Source organism: Vidua macroura, chromosome 5 (assembly GCF_024509145.1).
Source record: "Vidua macroura isolate BioBank_ID:100142 chromosome 5, ASM2450914v1, whole genome shotgun sequence".
Classification (NCBI taxonomy): Eukaryota; Metazoa; Chordata; class Aves; order Passeriformes; family Viduidae; genus Vidua; species Vidua macroura.
Window position 1 is genome coordinate 6,503,743 of NC_071575.1, and position 19,581 is coordinate 6,523,323.

General features: G+C 41.9%; 1 protein-coding gene across 2 annotated transcripts; it reads right to left on the reverse strand.

The window, feature by feature from the left end:
• Nucleotides 1-572: 572 nt before the first annotated feature.
• Nucleotides 573-15,402, reverse strand: CREBL2 (cAMP responsive element binding protein like 2). 2 transcript variants are annotated; one of them, XM_053977879.1, is made up of 4 exons: nucleotides 15,230-15,402; nucleotides 7,660-7,857; nucleotides 6,439-6,586; nucleotides 573-1,690 (listed from the first exon to the last, which is right to left on the reverse strand). In XM_053977879.1, the coding sequence occupies exons 1-4, from the start codon at nucleotides 15,242-15,244 to the stop codon at nucleotides 1,686-1,688; spliced, it is 366 nt and encodes a 121-aa protein (XP_053833854.1). In that variant the 5' UTR covers nucleotides 15,245-15,402; the 3' UTR covers nucleotides 573-1,685. The 2 variants fall into 2 exon arrangements, with proteins under 2 accessions (XP_053833854.1, XP_053833855.1); XM_053977880.1 differs by lacking the exon at nucleotides 573-1,690 and adding an exon at nucleotides 3,914-5,730 and having other exon boundaries at nucleotides 15,230-15,400.
• Between the last annotated feature and the right edge of the window lie 4,179 nt (nucleotides 15,403-19,581).

Sequence of the window (19,581 nt, forward strand, 5' to 3'; positions counted from 1 at the left end):
AAGGGGTGTTTACACTGATGTCACAGAGCGTGAAATGCAGAAGGGGTGAGTCGGTGGGTGTGGTACACATGTGCAGAGGCACGAACTGCAGAGTAACTCAGGGTTACTCATACACAGTCCTTTGGAAAAGGAACCCTTGACAGCTTTTGAAAATAGCTGCCAGGCTACTTGGGAAAGAAAGGAGATTCACAGAATAGTCTTTTTCTGTACCAAAGAAGGAATGCATTCCAAAAAGGCAATTTCAAAGGGGAGAGGAAAGACAAAGCCCAGAAATGCAAAGCAGAAAACAATGACCTAGCAACACGGCCAGGTCTGTGTTTGATAGGGAGCAGGAAAGGACTGTTCTCACATCAGCAGACACTCGGAGCATGCCACAGAAGGATGGCAAAGTTGGAGGACAATGCTGGAATGCACTGCCTCAGGAACACCCAGCATTGCTGTTGGCAGCACTGTTAAACTTGATCAAAATGTATTCTGAAAGTTGCCATGAGAAAGAAAGTATGGGAATAAGTCACCCTTCATGGGCTATTTCTATTCACACTGAACAGCCTGTCTCATGAAAACACACATTTAATAATCCACTTTTAGTCTTTTATTCACACATTTATTCAATCAGCTGCAGCACAGCTAGGAATGTCACCAATACCCACACAAACACATAGAGATCATACACAAGAATTGCTTCAAGCAGCAGTTAGTGCTAGTAGCATTGATTATGCCAGTTGTGAGATACAGGCTGACACATAAAAAAGCAGAGTTAATCTTGTACTAGTTCTGGAAGCAAAACTCCTGCCTCCCAAGTGCTTTTTATGGAGGAAAAAAAAAAAAACAAACTCAAAAGCAGTATAAGTTTTTTAGTTTATTTTTTTATGAAGTGTTGCTGAAAATCCTTAGTTGACCAATGACAGCATTTTCTAGTTGCAATTTAAAAATTGTTCAGAGCTCCATCCAACCTGATCTTGAACACCTCCAGGGATGGGGCATCCACAGCTTCTCTGGGCAATCTGTTATAGGCCTCACAGTAAAGATTTTTTTTCTTGATATCTAATCTAAACCCTCTCTGTCAGTTTGAAGCCATTGTCCCTTGTCCTGCCACTCCAGGCCCTTGTCAATAGTCCCTTCCCATCTTTCTTGCAGGTTCCCATCAGGCCCTGGAAGGCCATGATAGATCTACATACAAAAATCCTTACATTCCATAAATCAGCATCAGTTTGAATTTTAGTCCACTGATGTGCTATTCACTGTGGGACACCTCAGGTTTCACTGTGGATTAGAAGCTTATGTTTTCTCATACAAATTCCCAATGGAGTCATGTAAGAAATTAATTTAGTGACATAACTTTTGGAGAAATTAATGCTTAGTGACACAAAGAGCAGGAACTGACAAACTGGTATTTTGCCCTGCTTACCTCCAACAGGGATTTCTACATCAGCCCATCCTCTGTCACCCCTGCTGTAACTCTTGAGCACAATGAGGATGACTATGGTTCTTATTTCAGCTTTTCCTCTGATTTCTCTACATTTTGAGACTAGTCTCAAACATTTACTTCTTATATTAACAGTAATTTTATAGGTAGTTATTTATAGAGATTACAATTTCTTGGAAAGCAGCAAATTGAACTATGATCCCAAACCTTCTCCAGCTCTTCAGGAAAAACTAGATTCATTACTGATGTAGGTTAATCTTCACCCTAAAATGTAAAAGGGAAAGAAAATGAAAAACAGTCACAGGCACTCTCAAAGTTGGCTAGATTTCAGCTTTCAAGAAAGAGAAAAGCTTTTTGAAATTTGTCTACATTAAAATAAACCCCTGATATAAATTAAGATAGTATTTGAAAAGCACTTAACAGGATACTGATTCTTTGACAAACGCTTATTATCAGACTGTGAAAGCAGACTGTGATTACTTTTTTTTTTTACACATAATTACAAAATGTTCTCAATTAAGTGATGAGTCAATTAAATGTATCCCCTTCACTGCAGGATTCTCTGCATGCAGCACATATACAGCAAACAAAAAGGCAAGACCTACTGCACATTTTCCTTATGAAGCTGCCACTATCTGGTCCATCTTTGCATTACACTTCCCAAAAGGATTAGTGCAACTGTACAGTGCTTAGTCCATCATCATCCACTGAATTCAGTTTTACTACACTTAACCCTAACAGGAGTTCTGGTGTTGGTGTAAACACCAAATAGTACAGACTACAGCTATTTTAAGACTGTGGACAGTTTCCAAGAGATACTCACCTTTAGCTCGCCAAATGAGTCTGGATGAAGATTAGATTTCCATGGTAAGTGGGAAAATGAGGCATTTCCATGCTCATTTCCTTTCTTCAGTACTTGTGAGAGAGAACCAGCTGTGCTCACTCACTGGAGGAGAAACATGTGAAAGGCTGTACCCAGCCTACACAAAAAGAGGGTAAGACTATACCACCCTACATTATTTAGGGAACTAGATGAGACTCCTGACCAGAGGATTTGCCTGTATCACTCCTAGGAGCCACCCCAACAAGGATGAAGAGTATGAGCATCAGAACAGCAAACAAGCATGAACCACAAACACTGGCTGGTTTTCAAGGGGAACTGCTAAACTTCAAATTTCAAAATAAAGGACTCCCAGAAATCCAGCTAAGCCCAAAAATGTATAACACAGCATGACCTGCTACATGATGGAAGCCTCAGAACTTTAATGAATGATTGCTGCTGGGAATCCTACATTTTGTAATGGCCTACAGCATTTAGTGCAGATGGAAAAACTGCAGTTAGAGCTGTAAGTATGTGTGACAGATTTTTGCTTGCAGACAATTAAGGATGATGGAGGCAGTAACAGACCTTCTGTCCATCCGCATGAAGCACAAGAAACAAGAACATGGATACCACTATTTGTGCCTCAGAGCTGGGCCCAGGCTTGCCAAACACAGCCTTGTAATGTCAAGTGCTAAGCCAAGAAGCAGGAGCCACTATGACAAGGAACAGAAGAAACTGCTGCTCACCACAATGAGAAATTTCCACTCTCCATTTCCTCCAGAAAAGAAACGTTTCTGCAGAAAGGCTTCCTGTTTGGTATCACAGCATGTGAAACAAAGAGGGAAGAAAGCAAGCAGGGTGTTTCTGGTAAGATCAGAGCTGTGTTTGTCACATTACTGAGTGCTGGGCAGAGCTGTTCTGGTCACACATCATAACTGGTCTGCATGTTTTCTACATCCCTGACTCTGAAAGACACTTAAGCATCTGCAAAATGTTTGAAATATGTATCTAATACAAGACATGGTTTACATCTGAAAGTGGACTGTGTAAAACTAATTCTAACCCAAAATAATCCAGTACACTTCCAGTATGATCATGTTATAAAGTCCAGCCACAGTCTGATCATGTTATAAAGTCCAGCCACAAGGTTGGTAGACTATAGTTCTGAACATTTAGCTGAGGGTTTTTCCTCCTCCAGGAAATCCAGGAAAATGAGCAGGTAAGGATTCAACATCAACAAAAATCCCCAAACTTATGGGGTGGTTTCATCGCTATCTTTCAGGACAAATTGTAGTGCAGACCTTCAGATACAGAGGGTGGATGATGGGGATGGGCAGGATAGGACACAGACAACACAATATGAACTCTCATATCCTCCCCATCTCTACTTCAGTGTCACTTAACCTCTCTTAATAGTCTTGTGTGTCTGTGTAACATTTTTAGCAATTGCCGAGTACTTGGTTGCAGGGTCTAAAGAATAAACCTAAAACTATGTGTTAAGGTTCAATATATAGGTGCTTAGAATAAAATTCTGAAAACAACTGTGCTATATGCTGAAATACAGTACTTGATTATCTTCAGTGCTTTCACCCCATCCTGAACTGACACAATGCTAAACAGACCCAATTGGTTCAATAAAAAAAGGCAACACGCAGTCTAGCAAAGTCATTCATTGTAATATTTATTCTTTGAAACAATGCTGAAAATATAAGATTAAAAAATGTTCCATGCATTTCATAAAATACAGAGAAACACTGTCATAAACAAAACAGAATAAGCAAGCCAAACACCCTCTGAAAATCCCGGGAGCTCCACTCTCCACATTGGATGATATGAATACAAAAAGAATATCCAGGAGAAAGAGCAGTCTGAGGAAAGAGGCAGGTTATCTGTCAATAACTGGGATGAGTACGTATCTTGGTCATCAGCCCACAAGAGTTTTGCCATCACCTTTCTTACTACAAAACCAAACTGATTCAACTTGCTTTCCTTGCTACCAGTTCCTAGCAATGTCTTTGGCTGGGAAACCAGGATAGCATAGCAGAATTCACATTAAGTCGCTGTCCAGAGAGGTACTAGGGCCCAAAATGTAGGTAGGTATGGAAAGGTATCAGGGCACAGTAGGTGAGAGGGAATGGCAGCTGTTCTCCTGCTGGGAGCAGGCTGCAGGGACATGCCCTGACTGTCTTCCTAGGAGCACAGCGGGTAGAAAATGCACCTGCTGGAAGAAGTATGGGCAGAAGCAGTGCCCTAGGGTGATTTTATGATGCTTGTAGCCCCAGTTGTCTGTTCTGTTTATTCTGCACCTTTAAGACCAGTTCTGAGAGCAAAGGGCGGGAGAAGAAGCGCACAGTTTGTTTGCAGAAACTGCACTTGCTCCCGTGCATTGTCTCTCACGGACTGTGTTGTCTGCAGCATGGACAGCAGGACACAGCTCTCCTTTGCCTTTACTCAGCTTTTTTAGCTAGCTGAGGCAGAGAAGTTCCCCACACTGTGGTGTTTCTTTTTCTTGGAACTCATCAGCCCTGCTCTGGACTGAAAACCCAGAAAAACACTCACGCCTGTAGCCCACTGAGGCCCGGGATGCAGCATTTTCCAGCACAGGAGGAGAAGAGACTGAGTGAGCCGAGCCACACCCCACGGAAAGGACTTTCTGAATTTGCCATCTCTTCAGAACAGTGAGAGGTTTTATTGTTTAATATTATTCATTTATTTTAGGCTTGTGAATACTTTGCTTGTTAAATAAACAAACTTTTTCCACTTTTCTCCAAGGAAATCTTTTCTCCAAGGACATCAGTTGAGGAAGGGGCTGCTTGAATCTGCTTTCTAGAGGGACCCATTTGGAAGCTTCCTCCCAAATTTGCCCTAAACCAGGACAAGCAGAAAATTTATCTAGTACGTCTTTAAGAATCCCAGTCACACAAAAGACATGCTGCATTAAAGATGGATGACAAGAGCAACACCAGCATTTAGGTTACAAATGACATTGCTATAAATCTTACTGAAAGATCCAGCTCCTTCTCCTCAACCTACAATACTGGGTTTGGCTTTAGCAAAGCTGTTACGAGATCCTTCTCTTGCTTTTCTCTTACAGAACCTCCCACACTCCAACAACAGTTATCAACCACATAACCACCAAACACAAAGCCAGCCTAATTCTGGCCTCTGTTATAAAAGCAGCCCCACTCTTGTGCTGGGAATGCCCCAAAGCTGCCATAGCTGTATTTGGGGAGGGCAGCATAGCAAAAGGAAGAACAAGGCTCCACTTACACCAACACCTGCTGCTCCAAAAGCCCCATCCACAAGGCCCTAGGAACATCATAATCAAAGAATTTCATGTGGGGAGGAGCAAAGAGAAGAGAACAGACTGGGATCCTTTCCCCTGCACCTGGGGATGCATCCACTCTTCAGAACAGCATTCTTCCTCCTGCCAGCTCCCAAGCCACCTCTGCTGCAGTGTGGAAGGTTCTGCACCGGCCTCCTGAGAATGATGCACCAGGGGGAAAGATTGTTATGGTTGAAAAAGTGGTTTTCATGTTGATCTTTAAAAACATAAAGCTAGAAACTCCTATTTTTAAAAACAATTCAGTGAAGTGTAATTTAGCCTGTAGTACAAACTATTACAAAATTAGAAGTAAGATATAGAATTGCCCATGCTACACCTTAACTCTCTCCCTTTGTATATATATATATATATGTATCAGGAATATGACTTTATATCACACAGTCTTCTCACTTTCCAATTCCCAGAAGAAACCCATTCCTTTCCCTGCACAAGCACAAAGGAGTCAGAAAGAAAACTCCAGCATTTCTCTCTTGGAGTGCTTGCAGCTAGAATAATGTTTTCTTGATAAAGTTTCTCAAGTTCAATTATGTTTAATGTCCTCCATTTAGCTTGCATTAAAAAAACAGAAAATGCTGTAAGAAAATAAGGTCTACACAGGTCTCCACAGGCTTTGGTGAAACACAGAGAGTCTTTTAAAGAAACTGCCCAGCTTCCTCTATAGTGGAATTTCTGTGTTGTCCATGTAAACATTACACAGAGCCTTTGTACCACCCACTAAGCTCTGCTTCAATCAACTATTTCTGCCCAAAAGCACATCCTTATGTTTCTTCCTACACCACAGCCATCCTCCTACACCACAAAAGATGTAACAAAACAGGAATTAATCACAGGCTGGATACTTACAGGGATTGCTGCTGTTTGCATCTGTCTTTGCAGCCTTGGCAAGTTTGGTTGAGTTCTGCTGTGCTTTGCCTTGCTCCTCTCCAGTTAGCAGGGCTTTTATTTCCGAGGGGATTTTCCCTTGGTCCATGGCCATGCACCACTGCTTGTACTGAAATATGCAAACACATTAGGCCTTAGCAAACCGCCAGGATCACATTAGCACACAAAACAGGGCCGTAATCTTTACCTACCCCTATATTCATTTAAGGTCTGAATGTACTGAGCTGAAGCCTCTTACAAAACTGCAGAGCCCTAATGAGCTGAGCACGTGGCCATGGCCACATACCTGGCCTCAGCAAAGCCTCTTTCAGTCAATAAACTGCTACTCAGAGGCAGCACTAGACAGAATACTGTAATTATTAAACAACATGGAACACTCTGTGCAATTTCTCGCTGCTGGCATGCGAGAATACCGTTCCAGTTCATGGCCTATTAAAAACAAATATTTCACATGACTCTGGGGCTGATGGACTACTAAGAGGTCCTTTCCAATTGCGCAAGGCACAGTGGAAGCACATGTGCCTTATTCCTACTTCCCTCATCTTACATCCTTCATTGCCAAACCCTGAGGCACATCAAAAACCTGTGGACTGCTGGCTGGCTTTTCACCTGATCCTGCTGACTTGTAGTGATTAGCCCTGCCCATTCAAACAAACCTAAAGCCAGGTCAATGCAGTCTCCTCAGCACTGGTGACGTTTCAATGACACCACTGTGTCTGTATTTCCAGATGAAACATTCTCTTTGGTTAATGCTGGTGGTTTGGCCAAGACCCCCATCTGCCACATCTAGAACCACCTACACAGAGAGCATGCTGCAAGAATCCACCTCCCCAACAGAGAAGCAATGACACTCTGTGGATATATGTTTGCCCTTTGATATTCAACACCTCTTCCCACAATCTACCTCTGTCAAAGGCTTTTCAAAACCAGATATTTCAAAGACAACAGACTCAAATGTAATGGCACTTCCTTTGCTTGCTTCCAGTTCAGAACCAGCAGATAACTTGTGACATGAGTTTGTATTCTACACACCAAAGCAGGCAAACAGCTGGATGCATCTGATGTTTTGATACCTCCTGGCCAGCCAAATGCCACTGTCAGTCACTGTGGTCCTGAGAACAAGTGTTCATGAGGACAGGTCCCAGATAATACTGAGGGCTAGGTTAAATGATAGTTCCTTACCATTTCAAGCTCTTCTCTGAGAGCACAGATGGCTCGCTCTCTGCTTGAAACCAGCTCTTCCAAGTACTGGTACCTCAGCTTCTTCCTGGCTCTGCACTCTCTTGCACTCTGACGACTTCTTTCAAGTTTTGCCTTCAAGTCTATTTTGGCTGGTTTACGACCTCGTTTGCCTGGTTTCTTTACCTTGCCTCCAACCACCTGGAAAGGAAGGGCACAGTAAAGATCCTGTTCTGCAAAGGTAATGCTGGAACCACGTGACAGTAACTACCAGGAGTCTCAAGTATAAAATCTTGCATATACATGCTGGAACAACAGAGGAAATAAGAATGCTGAGCTCTGAAGTTTTCAGGACTCTTTCCAGTGGCTCTATTTCTCTCTCATACTGGGGACCCTAGAACTGAACACAATACTTCAGGTATCTATGAGGGTATCTGGTTATTGAGGAGGCATAATCAGCTTGTAGTGAAATTGCTTTCATATCACCAACAGCCCCTGCTCTAGCAGGTCTGGAAATACTATATGACAGAGATTAACACTTCAATTTAGAACAAAATATATATATATGTGTTTCTATCAATATAATGCAAAACTTAGTTTTGCTGCAGTCAACAGTTTCAGCCTACTCTAAATTCAGAATTATTCACTAGTGACCTGAGCTTCCTTGGGCAAGATTTCTTTCAAAGGAAGAAATTTTACTAAAATTTAGTAAAATTTAGATTTTACTAAACAGGGAACTCAGCCACACCGAGTCCTATCTCTGTTGCCTTTGCTCCAGCAGTCTATCACCACTCTGGCCATATTCACCTTCAAAACATTACTCCATAGCCTGGTGAGTCTCCTCACACCTCCTCACACAACCTGTCAGTGCTGAACTCTCCCTTTTCCTAATGTAGATCCCCCTTGCAGAAACTCTCTAGTTTCTTGCCCTATGGAATACAGGTTTTGCAATCACTTTCCCCTCTTCTTTTTTACAGGTCTGAGAGTTTCTCCTGCTACAAATAAATTTTTTTAAAAATTAAAATAAAAATTTTTAAAACCCAGTTTACTCTGTGTTTCCCCACTCAAATATTTTATTCTTAACATGGGGGCATGGCACAAGAAAATCTTAAATATGGTCATTGGGTAGTATCACCCAGTAAACATTACATCAGCCACACACCCCAGCTCCCATCTGAAGTGAGGATTTCTCTTTATTTGCATTCTGACCACAATGTTTGACCGGAGGGGGTGTGGAGAAATACACCTAACACACACACCTGCATACAAGAATTTCACTGCTGCCTTAGTATTTAATCATCTTGCACACAGACAGACTTTTTCTAATAGGCCGTGTTTAAAATATCAGAATTCATCATTTTAAAAAATGCACTTTTACTGAGAAAAGCTACAAAATAAGTAATTTTTAACATTCAAAGAAGTCACGTGTTCTGCAAGCTTATCAAGCTGCAATAAAAACAATAACATAGTGAACTGATGTGCCAGAATGAAGAGGGGAAAAAAGGATTATACAATTAAGCCTATTATTTCTTTGGAAAGTGAGTCAACAATCACATGCCAACATAATCCTACCCTCTCTGTATTGTCCCTCTGATTTATTCAGGAGTAGCTGCCTACCATGAGCAAATGAAAGAACAGAAAGTACTTAATGGACATCTATGATAATGAAACAAACACAATACATTCAGAAGAGCAAAAGAAAAAAAAAATGAAGCTCACAATCAGCAAGTTAAAGACTGCTTAGCACATGGCAAATGCATCCTGGATCCACCATTATCCATAAATTGCTTTCCCTTTGGTCACTCCAGAGAGCTTTCTACAGATAGGTGTGCCAACTGCTCTCCCTGCAAGGTATTTTGCCACTGCAGCAGCGCTGCACACAAGTTCCCTTAGGGCAGGAAAAAGGCTTGTACCTCTTCAACCATTCAACCACAGTTACCTGCCAACGCTCTAACCACCAGGACTATGGAGATAATGAAAAGCTTCCTTCCCTTTTGACTCCAAGCACTAACACCCTAATAATCTGCCCTCACACCATCCCCAAAGACTCATACTGTCTTCATGGCTCCTGGAGTTCACCACACAATTACACATCACCCTGCAAAGGCAGCAATCATAAGCAATTTCATCAAATCCTGCATCCTCGTCAGTTTTTCCTCACCAATATTTAGAAGCTCCTGCTGTAACCTTAAACAACCCAGCTGGGGAAAAAAAGGCCTGAGAAATCCTTTGCCCCCATACAGCATTACCATACCTCCCTGGCTTCTAGTCCTGTTTGCCTGCTCAGTTGCTATGTTGATGTGACAGAAAGAAGACAAAGCAGAAGTGATAGTTGATGCTGAACATGGCAACAGACCAAGCAAACATTTTTTGTCCCTTTGTATTCCTCTGCAGTTTATAAAGGGATGTGATCCATTAGCATTCAGCAGTTGAGATGTGGGTTTTTTTTCAGGAAGTCATATGCAATCAAGACTCAGAACAACATTAATCATAAAAATTTTCAGAGAAATATGAATACAATCATGCATTAGTTAGAGATCTGACCACGCTCCTATTTCAGTTCACTCAGACTTCAGAAAATAGAAGATCATAACTCTTTTCTCAGGCATATGGTGTGATTCTTGGGGTGTCCTGCACAGAGCCAGAGTTGGACATGATGATCCCAACTGGTCCCTTCCAACTCAGCCTATTCTGTGATTCCACAATTTCCTTTTAATACCCTACTTAGAGCATAATCACATTCTTGCCTCCCATCAGTGTTCAGGCACGAAGTTATTTGACCTGGAATTGGATATAGCTGCAATTACTTGACCTGACAGAGAAAATCCCTCAGACTTCTGGATTTCTTTATTAGAAGCATGCAGCAGATCTCTCCAAAATCCTTGCCAGAATGCACAGTAGAGAGGTCTTCCACAGGAAGGAGATGCACACATAACACAGCTGCACTGTATCAGCTCCTCACAACTCTGAGGAGCTGAGCCCCTCAGATAGAAGATTGGGGTAGAATCGGCCTCATCCTGACATCTGCAAGTTTGAATCAATTTAGCAGATTAAAGCAACAGTACCCCAGGCACTGCTCAGCACCACTGACCAGCACTGCTGATCACATTGACCAGGTCAGCAACTCCCAGAAGCTCTGAGCTCATTTACCAATAAACAAGCAGCTCCATCAACCAGTACTTAAGATCCATCTTATGCAGACTCTGCATTGCATTGGCAGCTGAAGGTATAGGTCTGCAGAACTTAATGCAAAATGGTGATCATCTACAGAATTTATATAAAACTATAAAAATTATTAGTAAGCAAAAAAAAACCCTAAGTGCTATGTTACAGTAGAGGGGGGAAGAATCTATTCCCACTTGCAAACATTTTTACAAAATCAGAAAGCAAATGCAGCCAGTCACAAGTCTCCTAATAAAGATGAAGTTTTCTGATCTTCCAATTCAAAGCATACCACTCACAGGAGCAGTACAAAAGCCAGCTAGAGAGCATGCTTGTTACTCCTCCATTTCATGACATTTTAGATGCCAAATACAATTCTTTTACTTTCACTGGCAGACAAAATGCATCCGATAATGATCCAAAAACTTAAGATACTATTTAGTGAGCAAACACAATCTAAGTCTTAAGCAGATGTGTCAACAGAAATTAATCCTAAAACTCTCACCATACAACGTGCTTCATATCTTAAGAATGCCATGTTCAGCACAGAAGCATAAAGAATACTGTCTGTCTTTGCTGCAACGTCTGTTTTAAAAAAGCATGAGCTAGGGATAAATATCAAGTTTTCATGAAGCGTTATGCAGGCAACCAGATGGGTAAGTTCAGGGCAGCAGTCACTCAGATGCCACCTTGCCACTCCACAGGTGACAGCCCTGCTCTTCCCCAAGGAAGGACTTACAGCCTCACACAGGAATTATGTCCACCACTGTGCCCTACACATTCTCTCAGTTCACACTAACAGAAACCAGGCACTTTTCTAAACCTGTCTCTGTTAGAACTCGGGCTCAGGGATGGTCAGCTACCATGTGTATCCTCCCAGCCCACTGTAACTATGAAATAAAACTGTTCTAGCTGGTTTAGAGGCTTTAATCTCCTCCATTTTAGTCACTCCTTGCAAATATGAGCATCTGAGCAATGCTGAGCAGGAGTTTCTTAAAACATTTAATGATTTGAAATTGCTCCTATCCAACTATAACCAAAGCTGTTAAGGTTTTATATTTCCAAGCAAGCAGTAATGAGAATGCTTTATGTCTGGACATTATAATAAATGGATAGTAGGATGTTAGTTGTTAGTTCTCACGAATGCTGAATGTATGTTATAAGGATGAAAGAAGAACTGGTGAGATATATATATATATATATAAATAAATATATATATATATATATATTTATATATGAGTTTTGTAATGTTGAAAGTTGATCTCCAACCATTGGGAATGCTGAAGCACGAAGAACTGCACACTCCAAGAGGCAGAAAGAGGAGCTGAGTCAGAGGAGTGACATGTGTGCAAGTGTGAGGAGGGCTGGCTTACCAACAGCATATGTATAGTTGTTAGGGGTGTGGCTGTACTGTGGTGTCTCCACAGTAGCTCTGTCCCTGCTGTGGCATTCAGAGCATTACCCAGAGCTGACTCCAGGGAAATCTCTCTCTCCCTGATCCCCATGAGCCCCACCAGTGAGGGTCAGAGGCTATAAGACAGCTCATGGCCAAAGAACCCCCCAAATTCTGTATTTCAAACACAAGATTTCACACCTGGCTTGCTCCCAACACCCCCTCCAAGGGACATCTGCTTCCCCATAATTATGACCACATAGGACTGAGTATTTGATGTCTCACAGCCAGGCTGTGTGGAAAGAAACCCAGCTCCTTGGGTTGAGAGCCTTCCCCTGCTGGAACACCAAGTGTTCCCTTGAAAAGGAAAGCTGAACACCAGAGCAAGAAATCAATGGTTGCTGGATCCACAAATATATTAATATCTTTTATGTACAAGTCAAGAATATTTGTAATAAAAGACAGCAACCCCAACCTTTTTTGGTGGTGGTCTGGTTTTTGTTTGCTTGTTTTTAACTTCACTGGAATAACAAAAGTGACGTTGCAAACTTTTGTTTCTCGTTTCTAGCCGTAAACTGAAAAGTTAATTACCGAAGTAAGTCTTGTCAGTGTCCCCTATAAAAACTCTGTAATTAATACAAAAGATTGCCGTTAGCTGTATAAAATTGTATTTTAATGTTGACTAACAAGAGTTATCAACTTCTTACCCTAGTCCTTATTCTCTCCTTCCCAACGCATATAACAAATACATAACACGTTACATGTAGTCTTATAAACTAACCAAGAAATTTCACCTATAAAGGCTGAAACCACCCTAAGAGAGCTTCTCCTTTTTCCTTTGTCCAAATACTTCAGAGATGCACAACTGATGTTTTAACATGAACTAATTGCAAGCAACAGCTACATCACTAAATTCTTTCCCTTCCACACCCAATAGCTCAAATCACAGCAAGAAGTGAGGCTAGTACCTGAACAATCCCTAGGTTAAAATCAGTTATATAGAAGAAAAGAAGGCCATGTTTTGGGGTTCTTTGGGTTTTTTGTTTGTTTGTTTGTGGTTTTGTTTGGGTTTTTTGTTTGTTTGGGGGTTTTTTTATTTGGGTTTTTTTTTATTTGTTTGTTTTTTGGGGTTTTGGGGGTTTTTTTGGGGTGTGTGTGTGAATAATTTAAGAACATCCTTCTGAAATTAAACATGAAATTTTTCTAGATCTGATGTTAAGATATTCTACCTCTCCCTTTATTTCTTGTTATTTCCTTCCAATTTTGAGGAATATGTTGACAAGAACCATTCTTCTAATGCCCTCTTAAACCAGATAAGGCTAAATTAAAGTGCTCTATGAATTAGGGAAAACTTTTCAGCCTGCAAGCTCAGTTCTAAATTCTCTGTGTCACATAGATGAAAGCAAACACTGAACTTGGCTGCAGGCTGTTATAGAATGGTCACTACACTACCAACACAATTTAGTTGATTGAGTTTTTGCAGGGAAAGTCCTTGCACAGGCCAAACCCTTCAGCAAGGAGGAAAGCATGACTCAGTGGAATTTTTAGGAGATCTCAAGGACATGCTGACTCCAGTGTAACCACAGTGGCCATAAAATGAGGTATAAATAGTGCTTGCCTCATCCTGACACAGCAAACTGCAATGGGAAGAGCCCTCCTAAGGGAAATGGCATCCCTTGAATGGAGTCACCAAACCCTCAAGGTGACCTGCAGCCTCACAAACTACAAAAACCGTGAAGACAGCAAGAAGAGTGAATTCCACTCTGTTGGTTTTTCCTAGTCAACTCAACATCAATGTAAAAAAGAAAAAAAAAAAAAAAACCAAAGATTTGACTAACTGACTGGGTAAATAGATTTACTTTATTTAGTAAATGTGTCAAAAAATGTTTCAGGGAAAAAAAAAAAAAGGCATACTATCATGACTCCACATGACACAATGGTAGACCAAAAATTATTTTTAAATTAAAATCTGGAAGCTGGGTAGTACAAAGAGCCTAAGTCAGACAGAGAAGAACACAAAAAGAAATAACAATCAGGTAATGCTCATGAACTATATACGCCTCCAGAACTAAATCTTCTGGATCTTCTAAACTACCGCCCCAATTACACAAACTTTCATGCAGTTCCCAGAGTTGTGAGACATCAGTGATGCAGATTTCCCCCAACCTCCTTCACAGCTGTCAGACAAGGCCAAAATAAAATAAAATAAAATAAAATAAAATAAAATAAAATAAAATAGTATACATGTTAAAATAGCAGATCACCATAAAACTTTCACAGCCTTCCAATCCACTCTGTGAGTTGTGGACTGCCAAATTACTGATCGCTTCTACATTTCTTTATTCCATAAGAAATCGCGTCAAGCATTTTTCTCCCTTTTGAATTAAAGGGGATCTTCATAGGCTGCGTAATTTTGTTTTAGTAAAATCCCAGCGGTGTCTCCAGCACGACGCCCAGGATAACCCATAACCAGCACTCCAGGGAGCTGAAGAACCCAGCCTCAGCTGAGAGTCCGAGCTGCACAGCGCTGCAGCGAGCAGACACGGCTGCTGCTTTGGGGGCACCCCGCTACAAGCAGCGGGAAGAGCCCTTCCTTGGGCACCTTCTCTGCTCAGCTGGAAGCCCCACACCTTCAGGGATGCCACTGTGCTGCTCTCATGAGATTCTTCCAGTGCTGGAAGAATCCAAGTTCCAGCACCCAATACAAGGCTGCGACCCACGCTGCTGCCCTCGCACCTGGCCGTTTGTGCTGCTATTTATCTAATCAATTCAGGGTGCTGGTGGGAGCATGAGCCACTGCAGCACACCACTGGTGGTATCCAGCCTTTGGCCCATGCCTGGAGGTTTAAGGAAACGCCAGAAGCAGCACCGAAGCGCTGCAAACAAGAACTAAGGGGGCAACCTTTCTTTCCTGGCAGCTGCAGCAAGCAGATCCTTTCAAGAGCAGATTTCAGAAGGCCGAGAGCCTCACCGGCTGCCCTCGGCTCCAGCTCCCGGGCGGGCCCTGCAGGCCCTTACCTTGCTGTCATCCATGTGTGCCACCAGCCCCGATCCACCTCGCCGCAGCCCCTGCACGAGGAGCAGGCGGAGCCGCCCGCAGCCCGGCAGACACGGGCGCTCACAGAGCCTCAGGGCCGACCGCGGCCGCCGCCATCGCCCGCCGCCATGTTTGTTTACAGACGAGGGCAGCGGTAGCGCCAGCAGAGCGGTGCACGCTGGGAAGCACAGTCTTGTTCGGCTCCGTCGCTATTGGCCGCCGCCCTGACGGGGACGGAAAAAACTACAACTCCCATCGGGCGCAGCAGAGGAGTGGCGCGGCGATTGGTCCTCGCCTCGCCGATCGGGCGAACTACATTTCCCAGGAGGCTCCGGGCGCTCCCCCGCCTCACTGCAACAGCTGAATTTGTTGTTTTGTTGGTGTTTTTTGCGTTTGTGTGTTCGTTTGTTTGTTTTTTCTCTAATTTTCTCTATGCTCCCACCATTCCACGACTGTTCTGCTGCAACCGCAATGGTTCCAGAAAGATGACCAGGGGCTGGTGGGGCCAGGGCTGCTGGCTCCGACCCTAGCACGGGCTGTCTCGAGCTGGATGAAAAAAAAACCCCAAACCAATAAAACTACAAAATTTTCTGCTGTTTTTTGCCTTGCATTGCCCTAAGAGTTCCTGAAGACAGTGCCGAATTTTCTAGGCCACCTGGACACTACTGAGCTCCCCCAAGCCTGGAGCAGCATTCCTTGAAATCCTTTGAGAATCGCCAGTTCCCTCCCGTTTTCATGTGGACGCAGGGCACTGGTCTAATGTTGAGTGCTTGATGTAAAGCCAGGCCATCGTCCTGTGTCTGTGCCTCGAAATGAGGCCTGTGCTTGCTGGAAAGACACAGGTACCCCAGTACAAAATTCTCTTAAGCACGGCCCACGTTTCAAGCTGGCGGTGAAACCTGAAGCTTGGTGTGTTTCATGTTGCTGCATGTTTCTTTTTATTCATGCAGCTCTATTCGCAGGAGTTTCCCATGACTTAATCTCTTTTACATGCAATTGTTAGGGCTGAAGGCTTTGTCATGGGATTTTCCCCCTGAATCAGAGACCTTCCTCTTGGAGGGATGTGCTTGCAAGACGGCAGGGACAAAGCACTTTCTGAAGCGCTTTTTTTTTTTCCCTCTATAAGCTTATATGCTTCTCAGTTGTCAAAGACAGGGCAGTTTGCACACTGCTTCCTATTTGCTTGTCCAAAAACAGTGAATCAGTTCTGGCAACTCTCCCTTGAAATAATAGCAGTAAAAAAGCAAGGATGATCAAAGTGTCAAACAAGAGGCATCAGCTAATAAAGTGGAAGGAATAGCTTGCTATGAGCTTGTCTCCTGTGATCCCACCCCCATCGTTACCTTCAAATTCTTCCAGAAGGTGGTGAGGCGCCTCCTACTGCTTTTGGCACTATCCTCGGGCCATAAAGCTGGCTTTAAAAGCCAGCTGGGGGTTTCCCCGGTGAAGGGAAATATTGAGTGGCAAAGAGCCAACATAGCTCACTTAGGCAACTCTCTGTTGCAACATGAGTGGAGGAAGGAGATTAGACAAAGCCCTGCTGCTGATTCAGAAAGGCCAGAATCCTTTTAACCAGCAAATTAAAGTTATAGCTGCATCTTTTCTTCCCACTAGATTGCTCCACACTACCCATCCTGCTTTATATCACATAAGAACAGCTCCCAGCTTCTGACCAGAATAAAGCACAAGTTCCCAGCCTCAGCACTTAAGGGCTTCTGTATGTTAGCAGGGAACAACTCAAACTATGCGTTGCAGTCTGATTTTCCACTCTGGCTCTGCTGTCCTCCTGGGTGAATTGGGACATGCGAGTTGAGTGGGAGTCTGTCAGAAAGAACAATTGAGAATGGAACTGGGTATTATTTATATATATATGCACATACAGAGAGAGGATAAGATTATGACATTTGAAACTGATTTTAACTGTTTAAACATTTAAACCATTGTGATGTACACCAAGGAAATCCTACCTTGTATTACATTCAGTGTCACAAATTGTTTTGTGCAATAACTATTGGCAGGTCCCTGATTAAATTAGTAATATTTGTTAAAAGAAGGGTTGTGCTTCTGAGATCCAGAGAGTCTTTGAAGAAGATAAATAAAGTGAGTTCAGCAATCAGGCAATAGCTTAAAAATCATTGCTTATGTCAGTGTGACTAAAAAAAGATATAATTCACAGGGTGATTTTGCACCATGTGCTCGTATTTCAACACATCCCAACAGGGTGTTTATTCTCCCTAGATCTGTAAATGTGTTAATTCAGGCAATTCAAAATCTGTTCCTCTGAAATCCTGCCTGAAATAAAAATAAATCTTGCAATCTTTTGGTATCAAGCATTTTGCTGAAATTGCTCCACTGTACATTCGTGGAGTCTTTAGAGATTCAGGGCCTTTCAGATGAGTTCATTTGTGGATGTGCAAGCAAAGACAAAGCTGAGATATTCTCTTGTTTGTTTTCCAAATGTACTGAGATGTTAACTGCTTTAATAGAGATGCTAACTATTTGCCACGGGGCAAAGATGGTGCAAGAACAGCCTGTCTTCCAATCCCTTGGGGTTTGGGTTTTTTTTTTTTTTTTGTGGAACTGATAGAGAAATTGCATTTTTCTGCATCCTTTATTATGATACCCAAGAAATGTTTCTGGAAATAGAAGAAATTCTGTCTTTCAATTTGTAGACTCTGTTCACACTGAGAGGAAACCTTTAACTTGTCATTTAAACCCACCAGTTAAAGCATTTGTCACCGAGGAGTGATCCATAAAAAGTTTATTTACCTAATATTCTATATCTTATTGTTGTTTATATAACTAGGATAAAAGTATACCAGTTTGTTGTTGGTTTGTTGGTTTTTTTCTTCCATTAGAGAAATCAGCTGTATATGCTAAAGTCCTGGTGAACACATGAACAGCACATGCTCACAAGTACAGTGACTGATCACCTCATTGGTATGATTAAAAGAAATTCTGTTTCAAACAAATGTTCTTTGAAAGTCGGTTTTTAAAACCTAATCAGTGTTTGAGCAAAGCACAGCACATTGGAAGCCTGATCTGCAACTACTTCCTATACACTCTATAATTAAATGTTGGTAAGGGGGTTACTCTCGTATTTGCTAAATTCTACTTTGTGGCAAGATGAGTGCCTTCTGTAGTTGCAAATGTGTCAAGTCACATCTACAAGGGGAGTTCTTCCTGTTTAGCCATTGCAAATGTACTGCTCAAGTAAAATGGACTTGAAATAAGATAATTGGAATAATCAGTTCTTGTCCTGTGCATACACACAGGCAGAAAAGTTACTGCTTTATCTAGCCAGAGTAACTTTCCCACATAAGCAAAATCTTGAGACAGTGCTCATGATACTTTTATATTGCTGAAGAGTATCTGTAAATTAAAATATTGCATGCAAATGTTTATGCTGCAGTTGGAAAGGAGCTACTTCATATTTTCTAGCTTGTGGAAGGGAGAAAAAGTTAAATGATCCTACACTTCATACCTATGACTGGTAGTTCCAAATATGATCAGAGGGGAAAACCAGAAATGGTTCAAAAGTCATTTGATTAACATGGATTTCATACAAAATTTAAACTAAATATAAGAAACTGAGAGCCAAGGATCAAGACAAACAAATCACTGATTAAGAAAATGACAAAGAGTGGGTGGAAGTTCAGCAAGGTGTGCAAGTGAGTAAAATTTAACCTTGTTCTGAAACAACAAACAAACAGAACAGCACAATATGCCACATTCAGGAATGTGAGAGCCATGTTGTATCTGGCACTTGAACAACAGAGAATTATTGCTGCTGATATGGTAATTGCAGAGGTACAGAAAAAAAGTGGGTGGATCATGTGAAATTCATGAAATACTTGAGGTGAACTTACAGCAGGATTAGTCTTTTAATTGTGTACATTGATCTCTATGCACAACTGGTTTACTAAAAAGGCATATTGTTCATTCTCAAGAGGTTTAAAAATCCACTTCAGCTCAGTGGCTTTTTTTTTTTTGGTTTTTAAAATATTTTGCAACATGTTACTCCCCTTTGCCTACGCAAACAAATATGTCTGCATATGCATACCTACTAGAGCCAGTCAAAACTGCTGTCAGTCGCTGGCTTTTCTGGTAAGAGCATTTATGGTTGCTTTCCACAAGACAGAAAATAATTTTAAACACTTTTGTCCAGCACCAGATTCTGTGGCATGGGCTGTGCTCACATTCTAAACATTTACTAATCTAAGTCTGATACTGTTGTCTTGTCCAAGGGCATAAACAAGGTTTCTGCACAGCCCGAGCAAAAACTGAAGGACTTGCATGGCAAACTGGATCTCTGCACTGTAACTGGGTTAGA

Excerpts from the sequence above, each read along its gene's own strand:
- CREBL2 (XM_053977879.1), bottom strand. Across the intron at positions 6,587-7,659 it reads TCAGAGAAGAGCTTGAAATG|TACAAGCAGTGGTGCATGGC; the intron begins GTAAGGAACTAT and ends TGCATATTTCAG.